A 23354-nucleotide genomic window follows, 5' to 3' on the forward strand; every position below is an offset into this window, starting at 1 on the left:
GAAGGATGGGTGAAATGCTGATCAGTTCCTAACTTTACAAAAATTTGACTTTACCTGATACTTTGTTCAGACTGTGCCCAAAGTGCAAGTTCCTAAACGCCACACCACATTTCTTTGGCCATTCTCCAAAGCACCAAAAGGCCACTCTTGAATTCTTTGAATGCTCGTATCTCTGAAAGTTCGTCAGTACTGGACTTACTGTACTGGAGAATAGAGGTGGGTGGGGTTATTGGGTAGTAGGATGGAGAGAGACAGGGAAAGATTTGTGCCAGTGCTTGTAAATTTGCACCCTCTGTCAGGTGTTGGTTCCCTTGTGTTGTCGTAAACCCCTTCCAAGGGTTCTCCCTCAATCTCCAGGCTGAGGCTGGAAAAGTATTTAGAGGAAATTATTGCCGGATTAACGAATTTATTGATTTATAAAATATTTTTAATGAATATCTATCACATATCTCTGTTTCGATCATTATGATCGAAACAGAGATATGTGATAGCTTGTAGATCAAAAATTCTCTGAATGATTCTATTCAAATTTCACATCTGTTGGCCTATTAAGGAACTCTCAACTCCAGTGCTATTGGAAGATATACAATATGATACCGCCCATTGTTGAACACTACCATTGAGTGATCACCAAACTCAAATCAGGGCAGTGTCATACTGCCAAGGTGGTATACACAGCCTGAAAGGGTGGGTCCAGAGGAGGTGTTATGAGCATAAAGGGCTCTGTGCACCAAAAGAGACACCATAATATACCACGTATTTCCCATCCCTTGATCAGTTTCCTCCGAAAGTCCATTAGAGACAATTCTATCTACAATGTTCCTCACTCATAGAATTCGAGCCCATGGGATAGACGTAAAGGGATGTGTCGAGACTTAGAACCCAATCACCCCTCAAGCAATTATCTCAGGTGGCACATGAGGCTCACTTGGGCCGTGGAAATGGGAAGTTTGAAGTAATATTTTTTTCTGTGGGCTCAAGACTTTGGAGTGTATGCTTGGCGCATTGGTTAGCCTAATCAAAGAGATAACCTTGCCTGTATGATACAGGGAGTGTCCAATACAGGGATAACATTAGAAAGGGAACTGATTGGGAGTATAAAGGCCAGAATATTAGGAATAGATGCACCAAAGTACTTCGACTCATATTCTCTCAACGTAGACTCATTAGCAGATTATAACTGGTTTTTATTTTCTTGCAAAGCAAAATTTATAGATTTAGTGAGAATTTCTAGCAAAGCAAAATTGTGTTACATAATTGGCGTGTCAGGGAGTATCAGCTGCAGGTAACATTCGCCAATTTTTTTAGAAATATTAGGGTGAGTGCTGACTCAATTTGCTCTATATGTAGTTTGAAAATTAATAAGAATACTGAGGATGAGTCGGTTCCTAAATTTTTTAGGTTCTCGGTACTGGCCTGGTTCTTGATACTTGGTTCCAAGGATGAACTCTTATTATCTGAATTAATGGCAAACTTAAATAACAACCATAAGAGGCGAAAGAAAATAATTTCACTAAAGATGTAAATTAGCAGGAAAGCTCTGTAAAAAAACTAGATTGTCTCCATAATTTTATTTGCCATGTAAAAAAGTTTAAATAACATGTTGTTAAGGCCGTTTTACGCGGGGCACGTACTTGCACAATCTGCCGTGTATATGAAGGCGCAGTTGAAATTGCGTCGTGTAAAGTGGTGAATTGCTAGAACACATGCGAGAATGCATGGACGTGGGATGGCAAAATAGCCCGTTCTAATTTCATTCATGCATTCGCACAATTCCACGCCATTTTAGAAATTAATGCAGTTCTAACCTGAGCGTTCCGTGCTCCATGTAAAACAGCCTTTAGAGAATGCATGGTAGACCAATGTGTCGCATTACATCAGGCAGCCACTGGTTCTTTCTCCAGGTTTTGATTTAAAAAAATCAACATTCTTACCCTATATATTCTTTGTTTTTGGCCTAAATTTAAATATTGCCTTTGGCCTTTATTTAAATATTGCCTGCAGTACTGAACAGGCATTCACTAAACACAGCAGTGGTAGACGTTGATTTTGAAGGCCAAACGAATATGCTTGGAGCACAGTTTACGTACTACATAGTGAAACTCCCCCAACTTACAGCGACATCATCCGTTAATTTGTCGTAACTTGTTTGCCAGTTCAAAATATGTTCTGTATTCTTCGATGTAGCTTAAATTGTTACTTTAATTGACAACTTATTCGTATGCTTCACTGTCACCGTTCATATAACCTCAACAATAAACTGCTCAACATGCTGTTACAGCAACACCGTGGATAAACTGAGCGGACGTGTGCTAAGGCAAAATTGTTATGCAGTGTTGCATTCTGCAGAATAGCCACACTTTTCAATGCGTTGCATGGGTTTATCAACTTACGAACAAGCCTTCGGTATGCATCTTGTTCGTTTGTCGAAGAATTACTGTACATGAGTCAATCGTAAGACCACTTTCAGACGAAACGATTTGCCGCCGGCCACCATTCATTGTACGGCACATGGCATTGCAGAGAGTCGTCTCGTATGAAAGCGGCCTCAATGTAGCATTGTCTGTATTTCACGCTTCAGACGGCGCATTGCCAGGCTAGATTGAAATGGGCACCGTGTCGTCAATGGTGTGATTCAACTCGTTTGAAGACATCCATAGAGAACCATTGTAAGTTGAAAGAACGGCGCCATGCCGTGGACAGCAGCAGGCAAAAAGTCAGCTCGTTAGAAAGCGACTGCGGCTACGGGAATATTACAATGTTGACAAGAGCGACAAACTGATGAATCCTTAAATGCATGAGATAGCGAGCAACTCTTAAAGAAAAAAAACGTGGATGCCATGCAATCGGAAAGTAATATATGTATGCATTTTTTAATCTTTTTTACACTTTTTGGCGTTGAATACCCTGCAGACCATTTAGGCTTTGGGTGCCAAATTCAAATCCTAGCCAGTTCCAAAGTACTGACTTCATGCTATCAGTTCTCAATACCAGTTCCACAGGCCAGGAACCGGCAGTATCGAGAACTGGATACCGGAACCGACCCATCTCTGAAGAATACAATGACCCAAAAAAAAATTAGCATCTATTCACATACATTATGATTCAAGCCAATTATTCTTAAACATAATTGTATTTGATACATAGGTAGAAAGGTTAAAAGAAGTGATCATGAATTTTTTGAAAGATCCAGAAGACAAACACATCAGCAGTACTCTGTCAGACTATGCTTGGCACATTGTGGTCGACGCATGGGGTGCATTGTACAAACTTTAGCTACAGCTTCTCATAATTACAAGTATAGATTCTTCTCAGCCTACTGTTCAGTGACTATGCATCTTGGGGAGAAGGATGGGAATATTAATACTGGTAAGTCTCTTAGCGGGATATTTGGTTTATGTGGTGGCTAGTGTTGGCTTACCACTCCATGGGCCTCACTTCAAATCCAGGTGGCGGCATAGATTTTTCAGAGGTTGCTTGATCCTTCCTCGAGTACTTAGTGGAGGGCATTTCAAGTAAAGCAGCACACTGTCTGTCTAATGGGATCTTAAGTCATAGCCTGCTTGGCACCTTTTGGTTACAGCTGGCTAATTTGGATATTCATCTTCATTCTTCCTTTCCTACCCCTCCCTATTGGTTCATGTTACCATATTCATAGCTGTTGGTCACTTGCTTCAAATATGTATTGACTTCCCTTTTTGCATATCTATAGTACACACATACAATCCAAATATGTGAAAATATCCTTGACTGTAACAAATTTCATTTATTGAACTTTTAACGTGAAACTGAATTCCCAGAATTTTCAGTAAAATCTCATATTATTATACATGTGTTTCAATTATCATGTAGACACTTCCCTTTCATGGTAATTTGACTGCTATGGGATCATTTAAGCAGTTAACATATAATCTTTATTTTAGGAACATACATTAATTTTATGGAAATGAGAGTTTGAGAGCATAGGAACATGCTGTATCTGTAATGAAGAATCTTAGGATTTCATGGCAAATTGATAGTAGGAACAGTTCTTGGATTTCAAGGGTTGATTTCTTCCAATGTTTCGAGGCCATAGTCTGCCATCATGTTAAGATCACCCTAAAGACAATGGCAGACTAGGCCCTTGAATTGTCAGCATAAATCAACTCTTGGACAATGGGATACTAGAGAACTCTTCCTGCTCGATTGTAATTGTGTTTTTTTATGGCCATTTAAAATATCACACGGAAGCAGTGAAATGAATGTGGATTAATGTTTTTTTTTTTAAATCTTCCACAGGCCGCAAGATATAATTGTATTTGTGGTTGGAGGTGTGACGTATGAGGAGTCATTGGCAGTCCACCAGCTGAACAGCAGCCTTTGTGGTGTCAACATAGTCCTGGGTGGCACGACCATTCACAACTTTGACTCATTCATGGAAGAGGTTAAGATAGCCATGCATGGGACCAACTGGCGGTATGGGAGAGAACTGTGAAAAATTATGTTCACCACGATGTGGTTCAACACTGGTGTTCATATATTTAATTAAATTCATACAATTCTATAAACATTTACACAGTTGTTTTGGAGGCACACCTGAGAATTATTTAATCAGTGCTTTGTATGCTTCCAAGATTGCTGGAGGGTGAGCTAACTACCATCTGGGTCTAAAAGCCTTTTAACTGTCATCACCCTCATCATTTTGGTCAAACAAGTCGGGATATCCTTCAGGAGCATCATCAGCACTGATGGCCCTTTTTGTTGACACCTGTCCGTCAAAAAGAAATGCGAGGTGTCAGCAGGATGACCAATGTATTATAATTTAACATTGTTATAATTTATTCTGTTGTGTATAATAAATTTTAAATATGAAAGAAAAACTATTTGATTCTTACAGTGACTAGTCCTGTTGAAAATGCATATGCAGCCATGGCAATTGTGGCAAATAAACCAGCAAATATTTGATTTCTCCTCTTATAAGGGAAATCAGTATCACCATCTTTGCCTGATTGAGTCATTTCCACCCTCGGCTTGGCTGGCTTAGATGACACTGCAAAAAAATGGGACAGCTTAACTTTAAATATGAACATTAATAAGCCTATTTAATTATAATTGCAATCCTTCTTTGAAATTGAATTAAAAATTTCAGAGTCTATCAATGTAAGTCATAATTCTTCATTTATTAGGATGAAAATTGTGTGGGTATTGGGGATTCTTAATTTGGGGAACTCTTGTGTTAGGAAGAGAGTAGGAAATATCTGTAATTTCAAACTACTACATTTATTGATGGGCCATTTGCCACATGACGAACTGAAAACACTTGCACGACTGGAGTTTCCGTGAGCTAATAGAGAATGTTCATGACACACAAGTGATAAGGAGAGCACTAGACCAGGGGTGGCGAAAAGGAGTGTACTCACTCAACTTTCATGCTAAGCCAACCTATTGCCCAGAGTGCCCTCTCTGCTCCATGCCCAAAATATTAGCTCTACGTTCCACTTTGGCAATGAGTTCTACAAGTTCGCTTGAGCTGGACATACGTTTAGTCGACATACGAGAAGTCAGTTGAGGAAACAAACCATCAATAATTACTAAGGTAGGCAAATATTTTTAGGCTATTTCCTTTCTGTTATCTCTCTGACAGCTATAAGGATTCCCAGATTTATTAAAAAATCCCTTAGAATTCCAAATTTTCCTGACAACTGTCACCCCTATAAACACTTATTTTGAAGATTGATGGCGACTGAAAATTTAAATTCCCATTCAGTTGTGGATACAACTAATAGATAAACAATGCATCCTTTCAAATTTTCCCAGCTTAAGATATTTTCTTCGTGTTAAGACCTAAAATTCATGGTCTAAGTGCAGTCTGAGGCTGTGCTGGCCAGGTAATTTCACCGCATGTTATTTTTTTGTTTTAACTTTGCTAGAACTCATGCACTGTTCACAGTCCTAAAATGTTTTGATTGGCCATAGTAACTTGATTTAAGTATATAACAACTTTCCAACAAATATAACAAATTCCATTCCCTTCATCCTTCTCTCCGCGGCTACCCTGCATATGAGTGGCTATAAAAAATTAATATATTTCCAACAAATTTCCATTCTTACAGTGTATGCAAATAACTGCTACCTATTAACTGTAGCCCATACTCTTACTCCAAAGGCATTAGAGAGACAGTAGACAGAAAACTACGGAAAGATGATTTTTAAGGCCACTAAAGGCACACTGCCATACTATTTCCATTATTAGCTTATAAAATATCCCATCCTTTCATCCTTCTCTTCACGTCCACCCTGCTTATCAATTGCTCTAATAAATTAATTTACTACAAAATTTAATAAAACAATTCTCCTGTTGAAGGTTTCCACTTACTCTAATGCATATATTCTAAAAGAGTTACACAGGTTACTTACTGAATAAAAGATACTTGAAGGATAGGGATATACTGGTAGATCAATTAAATTTTGGCTGCATCATTCTTAAAAATTTCTGCCTGCATAGAAAAAGCCATCTACTTTAGTTAAATGAAAATGTAGAAGTAATCTTTCGTCAACATGAGAACAGTAACATTTCGATAAAAAAAAGAATAATAAAATTAAAATTAAGTGTTATCATTATGGCTATAATGCCATACTTTTATACTTTTTGAACTTTATATCCGAGTCATGAGGTGAAATAATAATTCATGAGCAAAGGCATTGAACATACAGTTAGCAAGAACTGTCAGTTATCGATAAAAGTGTCATACCACTGACTTACCAGTTCTGGTAAGTTTTAATGAAAGTTATACTATCTTAACGGATGATCAATGGCTGCAAACCACGGCATTCTTGTATGATCATTTGAGTGTCAGTGGCCGATGTATTGAGGGAACTGAGGCAATAGACCTCCCTCGATGCTAAAACAAAACTTGAAACACTAGATAAAATCAAATTTTTTGAAGGTCTACTAGCACCTAAGAATTTTGTAATATTTTCCATAAAATTTGCCCACCATAACAATTTTAATACAAATTAGTCTTTAATTTTTGAGGATCGATAGTGCAAAATTTTCAGGGAGGCACCCATAACCCCACTTCACTTTTTCTGTGGAGTTCTTGGTTTCCACTTTTCATTGGCCCTAACCAAGATCCATCAAAGGTCTAACTGGCTGGTCTAACCACTTGGTCTTGTGCTTCTTTCACATATCCATAATTTTTTATCACTCTATGATGGTTTCAGTGCATCATAGTTTTAATGTCAGAAGTTTAGTAAGTGTTTAAAATATGAATCACACAAATGGTGGAAAGAAACTGGCCGATCAAGCGATTTTTCAATTACGCAAGTGTTTTTGCTGAGAAAAACCTAGGAGTAAACCAATTGAAAATTATATACATTTATGATATCAACATAGTAAATAATACTTTGCTGGTTGGAAAAAATATTAACTTGTTGTAATTACAAATTTCTCACCAATTCTCAGGAAATTCAGTGTACATTTCATTGCATGTTGTAGCTCCTCCTTACTTCCCCATATCATCTTTCACTTTCTTCTACTCCCACAAGAATCCAAACGGGAAAATTCAGAAAAATCTGTTACGGCATTTTTTCAAGGTGATGTTATTACATTAAGAGACCCATTTTTAGTAGATACACATTTTTAAAACTTGCAAAGTACTATTTACCTCAGTATAATTACTAAGCAGTTCCATATTTTGATTTCTAATAAAGATTACCTATACACTCGGGGAAGTATTTCCGGGACATGCGATGAACAAAAGCAACCAGGTTGTTTGAGTTCTTGAGGCAGTTTTGGAGAGCAGAGGAAGGGAAAGGAACATTTAGTATTGGCGCAAGGTAGGCATAGACTGTGGCATCCAATGACGATGGATTGGGTGAGAAGAACTCTGCATCACCCAGCCGGGCAGCCAGGGCTCCAAGGCACACCTCGGCCTTGCTGAGCAACTGCACACCAGAGAAAGAGATGCATACTAATCAATAATACATACTGATCAATAATATTATAAATAATACCACCAATGTAATAATGAGACCATCAACTGAGAGCCAAAGATCCATGTGGACTTGCAACTATGTGAGTCTACTGGATACCCTCTTAGTATTAACAAGTGTACCTACGTGGGGAACTCTAGCAACAAGATTAAAGGAATATCAAAAGCACTTCAGAATTTCATGACCCAAAAAATTAGCAGTGACAGACCATGCCATCAACCTCAGCCGCTCTATCCATGGGAAGAGTGAAAATCATGTGCTGTGAGAAGTAATTCTGGGCAATCGTGACACAGGATATGCACCCAGCAGAGCCTGGAAACCAATGCTGAGAAGGACTTGATTAGCCCATGAAGGAAACATACCAGCCCATAAGGAGAGACTTCAAAAGGAACACCAAGACTGGGTATGAATACTGGACGAAGGCACGAACCTGACATCAGGCCTGAAGGTGAAAGCCAACTTGGTTCCCAAAATTTCAGCAGCAATTTCTACAATATTCCAGTGGGAAACCTGAGTAGCTTTTCACGACACTACAGTACGCCAGGAAAACACGAGAGAATAATTCAGCCCTCAAATAGGCTTTACCTACTTTCTGGATCAAATATAGGCACTCAAGCTTAAAAATAATTTGATTCAAATAAGAACACACTGGCTGAGGGGGAGAATGGCTAGTTACGAAACTAGAACAAAGGCTTTATGAGTAACTTTATGAGCATGGCCAACTCAAATTCATTGCTATTTTTTCATATTTATGAACCTAGGCTTAACTTGTATTCCAGCTGGCATCATAAGGTTCAGCACCTGAGAATATCAGCAATATGAGGATGAACCCCAATCAACGACACTCAATGCAAGTTATGTCACAAAGCCTTAATTTTAGACTAAGTGAATGAATTAATTAATGCATTAACATTTCTACTCCATTTTTGATCTATAACAATATGAGTCAGGGTAAACACAGACACCAATCTTGACCACGAAATTTTACAGATAAGGTATTACTTACGATTTGATAAGCTTGAACAAAAATTAAAAGGAAGAGAATAAGGTTCATAGAAAGATCCCAAGGAAAATATTGTATAACCTCTTAACTATTATAGACCATATGCCATGGTCTTTAAAGAAGACTAAATAACGAATCTACAGGTACTTAATGAAACTGGTCAATGGTAATCACTAAGCATATAATTTCAGACAGCAAGGACAGGAATGGCTCACTCACCACTGATTCAATGAATGTGAGATCATCAACATCAAACATGGCTTCAACCATTAACTTAGCCTCCTTCTCATACTTCCCAGGGTAGTAAAAGTTGAGAGGGAAAGGCAAAGCTTTAGCATACCATGGTCTGGAGAGTTCAGAGAAGTTTTTAGCGTCCACCCACCTGGAGAAGAAAGAAAACATTTAATTCAGAAACGAGCGAAGCGCTGAAAGTAATAAAAATATGTATGTAAATGAAAATAATTACCATGTATACTGAATTATGGGGAGTAGCTTCTCTTGTAACATGTGGGTATAGGCGAACACATCTGCACACTCAGAGTTTGAAAGGCCGAAATCAGAATTATAGTTCTTGAAATAAAGAAATTAATACAAACTGTTAGAAGCGGAGAGAAAAATTACATTTCTTAACAAACAAACAATTTCACTAATGACCCAACGTTTTACTGCAAAATTAACTGATGAAATCGATCCTTGATTTTCATTGCTCAGGTAGGCTTACTCACATTTCGCCTAAAATATGCAGCAATTTCCTGCAAATCATCCAGCACAACCTTTCCACAACGGAACACGGGTAGAATACCTTTCGGTGTCTTGAATGGATTATTCGTGACGTTTACTTGCAATTGGACACGAGAAATTTTGGCCAGCGTCTAAAACAAAATTCATAGATCTAATAAAATTATATAAAACATTGAATACTTATTTCTTCCTTTCAATATTGCAGACCCACCAATATTTGCAAACATTTTAAATCAATAGACGGCAAACCCCAGTCGCCCCCCCAAATATCCAGTTCCATAGTCCGATTCATTTCTAAAATAATTTCATTCCTTTCATCAATATGTTCCAAGGAATAAAAAGCTACATCCCGGGCAAGGAGATCAATTAATCCATAAACTAAACCGGTTCAACCAAATCACATTCCTATCAATCCAATGCCTTCCGAGATTTTGAACATTATTGACGGGAATCGTTATTCACGTGTTGTTTACGATTGTAGAATTGTAGTGAGGGGGGCCAATGGAGCCAAATGGCGCGGTCGAGGGGCCGTGAAGTAGTGGTGTGCTTTCCAATACTTTCAGACCATTCGGATATTGGCACATTTCGTTATTTTCGACATTATGTGGTATTCGTTTCCTGCAGAAGTCGTTCATACCGCGTGTTTTTGAGTAAAAAGTCTACCAATCTCTACCGAGGAGGCTAGAGAGATGGCACGGAGATACGATATGATCACGCCTCGAGGCAAGTAGTGTGGGTTGGTCGACTTTTTCTCTAATTTTGTGTTTAATGTTTGATATCCCGCTGTCTTTTGATTAATTCATGAAAATTATATTTCCAAATTCGTCTAGTTTGTTACGATTAAAAGAGTACTGGATGTGTAATTAATAGCTAATTTTTCTGTATAAATAGTTCAAAGAACCATCTTCTCAGTTGAAATTTGGGTATTTATGCATTTTCCGGGCTCCTGACTTTTTGCAATTTTTTTTCGTCCAATACATTCATAACAGTGTCCTGATTACGAAAATGATAATTTTTTGTGGCGGAAAAGCCGGGAAATTACCTAAAAAGCGAAAAAATCGGAGAGAAAAAATTCCAAATAAAGTGGTCATTTGAGTACTCAAAATGTTTGTAATATTATAGCAAACACATTTGTGCAAATTTTTTTTAAATCGAATGTAAAATAAGCTCATTACCACGTTTTACAAGCCGGAACTATTTTTTGGTAACGTACCGCGCGCAGCGATTCCTCTATTACACCGCGAAATACGATACCCACTTCTACCTCCCACTTCGTTATGTATTGGACCAGCTCGAGGGATATTTTTTTCTAGTTGACCAGCCCGTACATGTGCCCGGAAAGTGATTTACCCACTTCTACCTCCCACTTTGTTATGTATTGGACCAGCTCGAGGGATATTTTTTTCTAGTTGACCAGCCCGTACATGTGCCCGGAAAGTGATTTACCCACTTCTACCTCCCACTTTGTTATGTATTGGACCAGCTCGAGGGATATTTTTTTCTAGTTGACCAGCCCGTAAATGTGCCCGGAAAGTGATTTACCCACTTCTACCTCCCACTTTGTTATGTATTGGACCAGCTCGAGGGATATTTTTTTCTAGTTGACCAGCCCGTAAATGTGCCCGGAAAGTGATACAAGTCCGAAATACGGTGATTTCTACGTGAAAACCTTGCCCTGATCCAACCCAAACCCACCTCGGCTTATTCGCATTTCGCGGTGTACGCGAGGAATCGCTGCGCGCGGTGCAGTACCAGAAAGTAGTTCCAGCTTGTAAAACGTGGTAATGAGCTTATTTTACATTCGATTTAAAAAATATTTGCACGAATGTGTTTGCTATAATATTACAAACATTTTGAGTACTCAAATGACCACTTTATTTGGAATTTTTTCTCTCCGATTTTTTCGCTTTTTAGGTAATTTCCCGGCTTTTCCGCCACAAAAAATTATCATTTTCGTAATCAGGACACTGTTATGAATGTATTGGACGAAAAAAAATCGCAAAAAGTCGGGAGCCCGGAAAATGCATAATTACCGAAATTTGTAATAGATTTTAACTTAATCGAAAGTCGTATTATGTGTACTTTTTTCCTATTAGAACCATGGTGAGAATGTCCTTGGGAAATTGGAGACTCCTTGTGCGGAAATACGCAGGTATGACCCTAGAAGTATTCAATATTTTTCCGGCCAAATGTTAATTGTAAGTGGGTGGAAAGATATTTTCTAGGCCACCGTAACAAATCAACCTTAACTGGCATCCAGAAATCTGTTGTGTATTCCAATAAGTTTGAACGCTAGGAAAAAATGATGTGTTCTAGTTTGCCCTGTGGTGGAGATTAATTTTGTGATTTGTTGAAAGCCATCTAGTGTCGAGTAAAATCCCCTTCATATTACATATGGCGTTAATGCGAAAATCATCTATTAAAGGCAAAGGATGGTGCAAAATGGCACGTAGCTCTGCCGCATGGACATTTGTTTTCCCATTTTTTTTAGAAGGGCATGCAAAAATTACTCAAACCAAATTGTACATCTAATGTAATGGTCTTGATCAGTACTTGTATGTAAAGTGAGCCTAAAATCATCAAATTTGAGAAAGGTTACCTGGTCAGGGAACAGTCTTAAATCAGCTATACATGGTGAATGATCATGGGAATGAAATCATTCTCTGAAACAGAAGAACTCCTGTATGAACAGTCATGTACATGATCATTCAATGAAAATTAGAACATTTTCTATTTTTGCTTGCATGATCGAGTGAATTATGGCATGATCATTCACCGTGTATAGCGGCCTTTATAGAATAATTTATAGCTTCTTATCTATATATGTGCTTGCTTTTGTTGCTATTGTTATAGTCACCTCAATGCATAAAAGCAAATATTAAAGTAGAAATGTGCTGCTTATAAATGATTATTTCAAAATCTCCATTGGAATTATCATTATGGTTTTCAGAGACAGTTGACGAATTTGTCATTTGGTTCATGTATAATATAAATAGTAAGTTAATAATCCATACCTAGAGCTTTTCTCTGAACCTTCTCCTAGTTAGTCACCTCTACTTTACTATGTGGGTCCTAAAAAAGTGATGCATTCTCTAAGTTTGGTTGTACTAGAGTTGTACAGGCCATTTCTTTAGTGGCCTTGGTGCTTCCTCTGAGGTTTGTCATTACCCAGTGAAATATTTTTAATGATTTTTTGATCGTGTGTTCGACATTAAACCCCATCATAAATTTTTAGTTAAATGGACTCCTAAATATTTATACCTAATAGATTTTGGAATTAAACTATCCAAAGAATTCATAATTTCTTTATCTACACTTTTTTCTGTTACTGAAGTTAACATATTTGCATTTATTTCTATCCCGTTTCTTAATATCCAATTCAGTAATTTGTTTATGTCATCCTGAAGACCTTCCTGTTCAGTTTGATTTTCTATTTTTCTATAAATAATGCAGTTATACACAAAAAGCCTGGAATTGGATTTTTTCCCCTGGAGATCATTTAAGTATACTATAAACAATAAAGGTGCTAAGATGCTTCCTTGAGTAACACCGGACATTACCCTTGCTATCTGTGAGCATTCATCTCCTACCTTAACTCTTTGCATCCTGCCCTTGAAGAATTCATCGATCTACAAGATGACTCTTCCATCTATTTCCATTGGCAACTGCCTCATCTTAAACATAAGCCGTTCATGATCAACTTTAGAAGGCCTTAGAAAGATCGACTATTACCGCATCTACAGAGTTGGCAATTCCATGACAAAATTGCAACAGTTGGGTTTCAGGTGAGTGGCCTTTTCTATATCCATGTTGGCGGTCATACCACCAATTCCCGCTTTCCCATAAATCCCAAAGGTAATTTGCTATGATCTTTTGTAACAAGTTGCATACTACGGAAGTCAGGCTTACCGGCTCTACCTATTCCTCAAAAAAGACTGGAATCCAATAATATCCCCACGACTTTATGGCCATATTGTCTTTTTCTTTTGTGCCCCCTCACCCTGGGCTTTTTCCCATGTGAGATACACACACATGGCTAAATGGTCTCTAATTCCCAGAAAGATTTTAGATGAAGTGACTCCCCTCACCCAATTTGTGGCCTTAACAGCATGACCTCAAAGGTGTTCTCTCTGCTAGTGGATTTATTTATTGACCTGTACAAAATCCTCATTCATGGGACGGTTAGCTACTTTCTGTGAGCTCCCTCCCCCTTCTGTGACTGCTTCACCAGACCAGCGAGTACTGGGAAGGTTTAAGTCTCCTGCTATGAGGATGTGTCCCTCTGGGTTTTCAGAACAAACATTGCTATAATGTTTACTGATCCCATTCCTTCTAAAGGGCTTCAGTGCACCGATATCATGTACATAAAAATTTCCCTTTCTTACTTTTAACCAGAACACATATCATATCGAGATCGGGTCTAACCCACTCCGGAGAACTTATTACTATTTTACAAACACAAACGAATATACCTCCTCCTCGTCCATCCCTATCCCTCCTGAAAGCGCTAAAATTTTGCGGAAAAATTTCGTTTGCCGTAATATGATCACCTAGCCCGGACTCACCAATCACTGTGCCACTTCCCGTGATTTACCGTATAAGTGCGTGTAAGAGATGCACCCCTATTTTTTGGTATCGGAGGTAAAGAAAATTTTTTTTTGCGGCATTGTTTTTTTTTATCCTTTTTTGTTGCAGACGTGTGCATGGAGGGGTGAAGATAATAAGTTCGTGTAAGATATCTACTCCCGTTTTCGGCTGCAATTTATGAGAAAAAAGGTGCGTCTCTTACATGCGCTTGTACGGTACTTTCTTCACATATGTCAATCTTGTGAGTTCCACCTCCTGCACGCGTTGCAAGTTTCCCTGATCACAGAACTTATGGGTAACGTTTTTAAACAAGTTTGCCATAATCTGGGATCAAACACTACATTGGTCCCCATTTCTCAGAGTGCTATGGCAAAATGTACACCTCACTTCCATGGAAAGCAAGCTCCCTTGTAGTAAACATGACCACCTCACCTGCTGTCACTTTCGTTAACAAAATTTTGAAGGCAATACATAGATTTCTTCAGTTAGTGCGAACCATCTATCCTGAGAATTAGTCAATTTATCGGAGCTTATGGACTTGTGTGCTGAGTCATCTATTTTGCTCTTGGGAGGTGGTTCAGTGAAGGGAGTAATATGTGCACCCAGATACACATTTCCCTTGACCATAGAATGAATGCCCATATTACTGGAAATATAAAAAAAACATTCAATGGATGTGCTTCTGAAGCTAATTAGTATAAAAAGCAGGTCCAAAAAAGTGCAATCTCAGATGCACAATAAGATGATTGTGATCGTATTACAGACATGATAGAGAGGAAGGATAAGTTTGCTGAGGTACATTGTTTCCAATTTGCACATTTTAATGAGGTAAAGCAATTGCCAAAGGTATTAATAAATGTATTTTTTGTAATTGGTTAAATATATGATTTAGAATTTTTTATGACAAACATCATCCACCAAATTTTTGTCTGTAAAAACAAAAAAAAAAACATTCTGTATAAATTTATGTAAGAGACGTAATTTTGTAATTTTATATTTATTTTAATTGGGAATTCCACTGCAAATGGAAGATTGTGCAATAAAAATAATGTCCTCCACACTGAAAATTATAGTGAAAGAAATTCTCTAACCTGTGAATTATTCTTAAAATTCCACTATGAAAATTGTATAGTAATCTTGCGCTCCAAACGACCTATCACCATGTTTGCTGAGCGTGGCGTCAGAGTCCAGTAAACAATACATTTACATGGTACCAGTAGACTACTTGTCCCAGTTTTAGAAAAAACTATGTATCTCCAAGTACCTTTTCCTCAGTGCAATTTATTCCCCAAGCTCTAGATTACTAGTGAATGAGATAGTAGATTTCATTTATGTTACATTTCAGTTTTGTAGCTTCTCAACTCCGCACCGAGAAATCTTTACTGCCAGAGCACAAATACGCAACCATAAATTAATCTACTCTTAGAATATTCCCAGAATGTGCATCTATGAAGTCGAAGTCAGCCATTGAGCAATACGTATGCCGTAAAATCTATAAAACTATTCAGAACTGTTTTTGACACACCCTTCAAGTTATTAATAAGTATTGTCGCAGCTGTTTGTTATCGTCGTTGGTGCTTGTTATTGCCATGGAGCGAATATGCTTACTCGCATTCTGTCGTCACAGGTCACTTGTAGCACAAAAAAAAAATTAGTAATTTTCACATACAGTGGAACCTCGTTAAAGCGAGTACGGGCTATAGCGACACCCCCGCTATTACGAGAGATAGCCGATGCACCGTCAATTGACCCTATAATAAGCGTGTTAAAAAATTTGTTTTTACGAGACCCTTTCGGTGTTGGCTCTCGCCATAGCGAGGGTTTCACCGCCGGAAGACTTTCATCAAGACTCCTTAACCTCTGTAATTGCTAGCGATCTGTTAGAAATGAAGTTAATGGAGTGCTCAGTCTCAAATTTATGTGGTAAACTGTCGTTCGATAAATATAATGATTGACGAACCAATGCTTTGCATGATTTTTATTCAGTGCGGCGCTTATAAATTGTTTGAATAGTTAGTCGTTATTTGAGTAAGGAAATTTAGTGATGCAAAAAAACATCGCCTTTCGTCTGGATTTATGCTTACGTTTATCGGATAGATGTTTATCTGTCGCCCTGTTCCTGTGTATCTGTTCAAAACAGGTGTATAGGCTGTTATTTGCTCCACCTCCGGTAAAGCGACAATTCGCTATAGCGAGTGTTTACTAGTGCACCGTGGGGTGTCGTTATATCGAGGTTGCACTGTACTTTGAAGCTAGGTAGCGACAAGAATATTGAGAATTATGAAGTCATATTTTGCATACATTAATAACTTTAACTTAATTATCTATACACATTAAAAAATTACTATTTTAATTTTATGAGAGCACCCCATTTTAGTAACTTTTCTCTGGCCCAATGTAAGGTACACTTAAATTTCTATTTCTCTTGTGTCAATTGGGAAAAAATGATGGATTTAATTTTATATGTTACTGATTTGAAAGAGGGATATGTTTACTCGTGTAATGTAAAAAAACGATAATTTGGGCATGAAAGGAATAGAGCAGAAATATATTAGGTAGTTGCATTAGTCACTGTTGAATAAATTCATGATTCTTGCCATGTTTATCTCCACATAATGTCAAAATTTTATTTGCTTTACAGAGGTTGCTTCAGCGTGGGTGAGCAAAATCATTGGGTGCATCACTTCGGTATTTGTGTGAAATTGTTTAGTTAATATTCACAATGGGCTTTTTTATTTTCGATTCAGATTGATGAAGTTTTTTCAGTTCTTTGTATTACTTAAATTTTTTTACCCCCTTGTAGTTTTGTTGTTTGATGGTACCATAAATTCAATGCCTAGTCATTTAAAACGTCTGCCTCTGCTATCAGTTAGGCATTGAGGAATGAATTTTTCCTGCAATGGACTGGCATGATTTTCCATCGTTGGCTTAAGCCAAATTTTAATGATCATGATGGGAAGATGCATTGAAATGATGACAAATGAAACTGTGGATCTTCATCTCATTAACATCATTTGAGAATCAGAAGAATATTTTTTTTTCACTGATTGTGAGTAAGGTAAGAGTGTTAATTAAGTGTTTATGTGTGTGTGATAGTCTGAAGTGAATTTCTCAATTCTAAGCAATGATTAACTTTGTATCCTGAATAAAATAATTTGTTTTGCAATGTTTTGAGCTATTTTTATTTTTTCCTGTTTAATGGATGAAGGAATGAAAATGTAGGAAATGTGAATGAGGGTCACTCTTTCCATCCTGGCTTGCTTATTGTTAATTAGGTATGTCGGTGTTGCAGGTAGGTTTATTTCACTTTCTAAAATAATTTTCCTTATGCCCCATGTAGCCTAAGGAGTAGAAATGAAGAGTAGGTGCTTGTAATGTTGTTCCTAATGTACTGTAGTCTAAGAAGTAGAAATGGTGGGTAGGTGAGTTGAAAGCTATTTTATATATGGTTCAATAAGCATCAGCCAGAGTGAAAGTATTTGAATGGCATAGGTCAGTTGTAGCCAGTATCAAATTTAAAATTTTAGTTTAAGGCCCAGCGCACACGGTGTGACTGTTTTACAACTACCGTTGCAAACCAGTTGCGCGCGCAACTGTTTTGTGACATCGACAATGTATTTGAGTGGGGAGGCGCACACGACGAGACTGGTTTTTGACGATCTCAAACCAATCTGAAACCAGTCACATGCAACCGTGGGCCCGCGGTTGCAGTTGCGTTGCAGACTTCAGTTGCACGAGACCACGTGGTGTTTTGGTGGTATTTTGACGGCCGTACAGTGTCGATCTCAAATTGAATGATCAAGAAGTCAACATGAAGCTCGTTGGAGCAGTAGAGAAGCATGAAGTCCCGAACAAATGCAAATTATATGACGTCTTTGGTATTGATAATAGTTCACAGCGTCTTCTTCTCCTGACTCAGTGTTAGTAAGCGCTGACGGCCAAGGCAAGGGCTAAAAAACAACACGGACCGCACTAAATAAACACTTCACTGATTGCACAATGGACGAAACTGATTTACAACCAGCCCTTTGTCATTACACCCGTGTGCGGACAGAAGTTTTGTTTCAGTTGCAAACTGGTTGCAGACGCAACTGATTCCCAACTGTGGTCACAAAAGAGTCGCTCCGTGTGCGCTGGGCCTAAGAAATAGGCTCTAAAATTTGATTGGTTAAGAAGACTCAAGTTAAGAACAATAATTGTTGCCCTGTGGGTTGGGGCATTGAGAATACTCCCATGGCATCCCTGCTTGTCGTAAGAGGCGACTAAAAGGGTTAAACAGTTTCACCGTGGACGATGGCACCATGGCGAGTCCTCCTGTGGCTCAGATTGAGAGAATGCACAAGTTTTGATGTGGCTCCAACAATCAGCAAACAAATGCTCAAGGCTTTCGCTTTCTTCCAGTACCTTCCGGTTGAATAAGAAGTGCTCAAATGTCTCCTTAATTTTGGGAGCAATGTAGGACTTGAAAGCTTTCAGGATCCATAGTAACTTTTTTTTTTCAGTCTCTGACGATGGAAAAGTCACGGATAATGCTATCGCACTACCTCTTAACGTATAAAGGAAGAGGGTGATTATGACTTCATCTGTCTCTCCATCCCACCTGATCGCTGAAAAAATTATCGAAGTCCCAAACAAAATTAGTGCAGTTGGTGTGGGCGTGTACACTTTTGAAATCCACATTTGAGGTTAATTTATGTATTCAGCCATTTATCACTGGTGATCCCCGGCGTGTCTCCTTTAATTATTTTTATGCGAGTCCTTAGCCGATAACGGATGGTATTTTTAACTCCACACGACTGTGCCATGTTATACATTGTAGGTCGCAGGTCCCAAATTAAAATTTACAATACTATATTCACGGATATCCATGTGGGTAATGTGGACATGGCCGTATGGACCTGATGTGGACATCCGTAAGGCATTTGACACAGTCCAAGGACTGATAAGGCAACAAGGGCTGAAATTCCCATTTGAACTTCCACAACGTAATCTGAACTTCCACATACACATCTGCAGCAGGGTTCCCACCTCTCCCTCTCCTTTGGCCGCTAGCAGAATGCACTCCAATGTAGTCCCTCTCAAACAATTTTAGTAATAGCTGCTCGTGAAGCTTCTTAGGTGTTGTCCCATTGCTAATGGCAGATATCTTGTCTGTTTTCGGCATATAAACGTTAAACAACGGATGCAATAAAACCTGAAAATAACATCCCTGGTAAAAATAAAGAGTTTTCGAAGTGTCCGGAATGCATTGCCACGAAGTGTTGGCGAAGTGCTCTGGAAGGATCAACGAAGCGTTGACGAGGAGTCGGGGAAGTGTTTTTTGGAACACTGAAGTGTTAGGATATAGGCGACTCGAAGTGTCCACGAAGTGTTCTCATTCATCTAATCGGGTGGAGGTGAAGGATTGACATTTGGCGAGGAGATGTCCTGATTCAACAACTAAGGGTCCGGAAACATTTCATGAAGTGTTGTATTCCACAGTACAAAGGACCGGCAAGGGTTGGAAAAAGGACTCGACTACCACTTAAATAATAACATTAAAAATACATGCGTGTGCATTCTTTTCAATTTATTAACATCAATCACTTCATTAATATTAATATCAATTACTTCACAAATATAAACATCAATTCATCAAACATCAATAATTTAAAAATATTTACATTTATTATCTTATGAATACAGAAGAATCCTGATTTAGACCTCCTGTTCTTCCAATTCTCCTGTGACAGGATTGAGGATATACTCCGCTACCCTGCGGAATTGCCCTGTTGATAATAATAATAATAATAATTTTTATTGTTCTGTTGGTCCAAGGAATAGAACATAGAACATGGTCAAGAGAATATTACAGATAAAAAGAGATACCAAACACACAAAAAACGACACAGATCAATTATACATTATCACACATATATTCGTCTAGATTGTAATAGGCTTTGGATAAAAGCAGCCTTCTCAATTCGCGCTTGAAGGTTGCAATGTTGGACTGAGTTTTTACATGCGGTGGTAATTTATTAAAAATAAGGGAAGCTGAGTGATGAGTTCCCTTTCTAGATAAGGCACAGGGTTGCCTTCTCAGGTGAACATCATTTCTGCGCCGAGTGAAATAATCATGAATGGTAGAGCTCGGACAGAACAAATCAGGATACATTTTGACAAATAGTGCACAATAAAAAATAAACAGACATGGTAGTGTCATTATCTTGAATTTAAGAAACAGTGGCTTTCCTGGAGATCTGATGGAAACAGCAGCAATTGCCTTCAAAGATCTCTTTTGCATGGAGAAGGCCCTTGTGGCAGCACTGGTGTTGCCCCAAAATATCACACCATAAGACAGGTAGGAGTGGATTTTAGCAAAGTAAACTAGCTTTAAGATCTCCACAGAGGTGGTGGGGGCAAGTTTACGAATCATGAAGATACCAGATGAAATTTTTTTGTTCAGATTATCAACGTGGAATTGCCAGTCAAGATTTTCATTTAGAGTTAAACCCAAGAATTTAGTACAGTTAGATTGCTTGATTGAATTATTACTGATAGTTTGGAGTAAAGGGCTTGAAGTCGGGGGAGAAATTTTGTTATGGAAGTGGAGAAAAGATGTTTTGAGGTCATTTAATTGTAAGCTGTTATTATGGCACCATTGACCTATAGTTGAAACAGTAATTTGAGCAGCATTCGTTACTCCTAACAGCGTATCGCTAAGGTTCAGTGTAGAAGTGTCATCAGCATATAGGGTCACCTTACACATAGGTAGGTGATATTTGAGATCATTGATGAAGATGACAAATAAAAGAGGGCCCAGGATTGATCCTTGAGGGACCCCACAGTTCGATTTGAGAGGGTTGGATCGAAGTGTGTTAGCACCAGCAGCAAAAGTTGTGTTTAATTGAACCATTTGCATTCTATTGGATAAGTAAGATTGTATCCAGGCTAGAGCATTGCCATTTATTCCAAGGTGATTGAGTTTAGAGAACAGGATATTATGATTTAGGGTATCAAAAGCTTTCGATAGGTCGAAGAAAATCCCAAGTATTTCTTTCTGATTGGAAAGACCCCAAGTGATATCATTAATGAGTTGGAAAGCTGCAGATATTGTAGATCTTCCCTTGATGAAGCCATGTTGGGAAGAATTCAGCAAGTTAAAATGGGATAAATAATTCATTATGCGATTGTAGAAGAGTTTCTCAAAAATTTTTGAGAAAGCTGAGAGTAGTGCAATAGGTCGATAGTTATTGGCTTCAGTGGTGGATCCCTTTTTATGGATTGGAATGATGACAGCAGTTTTCAGGTAGGTAGGAAAATGACCATTGCAGATAGACAAATTAAAAATGTCGGACAGGGGAGCAGAAATAATCCTAGCAACTAATTTAATGATAGGTATAGGGACTCCATCATATCCTACTGACCAGGAATTAGAAAGAGAGTGGATGATGTTGGCAACCTCATTAGGGGTAGATGGGGAGAGAAAAATTGACGAGGGTGTTTTATCCCAACTAAGAGAAGGTAGATCTGTGTTATTAGCAGTTTGACAGAATTGGCTATTAAAACAATTTGCAATTGCAATAGGGTTCAAAACAGGTAGGTCATTAAATTTGATAAAAGTTGGTCTCTGTTCAAAGTTATTTTTAGTTTGTTGGTTAATAATCCTCCATGCAGCTTTGGAGGGGTTATTTGAAGAAGCAATGACATGGCTATGACGATTTTTCTTAAATTCCCTAATACTGCATTTGTATTTATGTAGAAGAGCTTTGTATTGATTGAGGAGGGATGGATCAGAAAACTTTGACAGTCTATGCAGTTCTTTAACCCTGGCATTCATATTTAGGAGCTCAGGAGGGAATGTAATATTTTTGCTTTTATAGTTAAACTTCCTGGTTCTTAAAGGAAATGAATGATTAAAAAGCAACAGAAAATCATTCAGGAAGGAGTTAAACCTAGCATCAACATCGAGTGGATTGCCATGGCCTTGTTCACTCCATGTTGTATTAGCCACATTATAAATAAATTCCTCACAGCTTTCCCTGTGGTAAAATCGTTTAGTTACATACATAGGATCAATGAGTATAGCATCAGTAATCTTCAACACAACCCCTAGCATACAGTGATCCTAAAGATAGCAAGATGTAGTATCACAGGAAAAAGATTGCTCTGGAAAGTTAGAAACTACTAGGTCAATCAGAGTAGAAGAGTGTGAGTTTACTCTGGTGGGATTATTGTTCATTACAGCTAACCCAAATGAATGGAAAAGACAATCCAGTTCTAAGTACTGAGTCGAGTTAGATAATATATCAGTATTAAGATCACCAAAGATGATTAGGTTGTCAACATTAGCACTAAACACATTGTATCGTGTCACTGAATTCCTTTAAAAAGGAATGAAAACAGGAGGTGGGAGACCTGTAAACAATAATAATCCCGAAACGGGATTTGTTGGATTTGCATATCACTGCGGCGCACTCATTCACTTTTTCGATGTTATTGCTTAGCTTGATTTTCGAGCATTTCATGGAGCGATTACAATAAATTGCAACACCGCCGCCTATTGTATCCTTTCGACAAAATGATGCAGCAAGATACATATCACTAATGACATAGCACTCGATTTCATTTGGTAATAACCAGTGTTCAGTCAAAAGAAGAATATCACATTTTGTGTCTTGCACTATGACTTCCAGATCAACAATCTTGTTCCTTAACGATCTAATGTTAAGGTAAAGGAACTTAATTACATTTGCATCTGCATCTAGTCACGAAGTCCCTGCCGATGGTTTGGCCTTAATCAAACTGTTCTGACCAAGCGCCTGCCGTTTCACTGAGTCATCGACCGAATGTTCACAAAAATCTTCGTTGATGACACCAACAGAGGATTGGCCTACAACTAATTGTTTCACACCATTTGCATCATCAGCTGAAACAACCCTTTTTGGGGGGAAATATTTAGTATTCTGACGAAATTTCGGCAAGAAAAAATTTCCGTAGTAAACGTTCTTTGGCCAAAAGTCTCCTGACAATAAGTCACGGCCAACACACTCATCATTTACAGAAATAT

The 23354-nt window shown here is 38.1% G+C and overlaps 2 protein-coding genes and 2 long non-coding RNA genes across 5 annotated transcripts in view; 2 read left to right on the plus strand and 2 right to left on the minus strand.

The window, feature by feature from the left end:
• Positions 1 to 4853, plus strand: part of LOC124166517 (vacuolar protein sorting-associated protein 45) — a 28404-nt gene extending 23551 nt beyond the window's left edge. Inside the window, exon 12 of the mRNA XM_046544063.1 lies at positions 4279 to 4853. Within this exon, the coding sequence (XP_046400019.1) occupies positions 4279 to 4474 (196 nt within the window). The 3' untranslated portion in view covers positions 4475 to 4853. The remainder of the gene's footprint in view (positions 1 to 4278) is intronic.
• Positions 4494 to 10191, minus strand: LOC124166518 (metaxin-1). The gene is made up of 7 exons (XM_046544064.1): positions 9930 to 10191; positions 9703 to 9849; positions 9444 to 9547; positions 9197 to 9359; positions 7698 to 7926; positions 4875 to 5029; positions 4494 to 4747 (listed from the first exon to the last, which is right to left on the minus strand). Exons 1-7 carry the CDS (start codon positions 10008 to 10010, stop codon positions 4658 to 4660), a joined length of 969 nt encoding a protein of 322 aa, XP_046400020.1. The 5' UTR covers positions 10011 to 10191; the 3' UTR covers positions 4494 to 4657.
• LOC124166520 lies at positions 6437 to 7691 on the minus strand. Its single transcript, XR_006866447.1, has 3 exons — positions 7435 to 7691; positions 6743 to 7326; positions 6437 to 6476 (listed from the first exon to the last, which is right to left on the minus strand). It is a non-coding gene; the product is annotated as an uncharacterized LOC124166520 (long non-coding RNA).
• A 1567-nt stretch (positions 10192 to 11758) lies between the features above and the next one.
• LOC124166519 lies at positions 11759 to 17475 on the plus strand. 2 transcript variants are annotated; one of them, XR_006866446.1, is made up of 3 exons: positions 11759 to 11870; positions 13337 to 13503; positions 16947 to 17475. It is a non-coding gene; the product is annotated as an uncharacterized LOC124166519 (long non-coding RNA). The 2 variants fall into 2 exon arrangements; XR_006866445.1 differs by lacking the exon at positions 11759 to 11870 and having other exon boundaries at positions 11877 to 13503.
• Positions 17476 to 23354: the final 5879 nt, after the last annotated feature.

Source organism: Ischnura elegans, chromosome 10 (genome assembly GCF_921293095.1).
Source record: "Ischnura elegans chromosome 10, ioIscEleg1.1, whole genome shotgun sequence".
Classification (NCBI taxonomy): Eukaryota; Metazoa; Arthropoda; class Insecta; order Odonata; family Coenagrionidae; genus Ischnura; species Ischnura elegans.

Bases quoted from the DNA above. Each gene is read 5' to 3' on its own strand.
- LOC124166518 (XM_046544064.1), bottom strand. From the start codon at position 10,010: ATGAATCGGACTATGGAACTGGATATTTGGGGGGGCGACTGGGGTTTG. The intron at 9,850-9,929 runs GTGGGTCTGCAA...ATTTTGTTTTAG, and splicing joins TAAAATGTTTGCAAATATTG to ACGCTGGCCAAAATTTCTCG. The intron at 4,748-4,874 runs GTAAGAATCAAA...TTTGACGGACAG, and splicing joins TTTCAACAGGACTAGTCACT to GTGTCAACAAAAAGGGCCAT.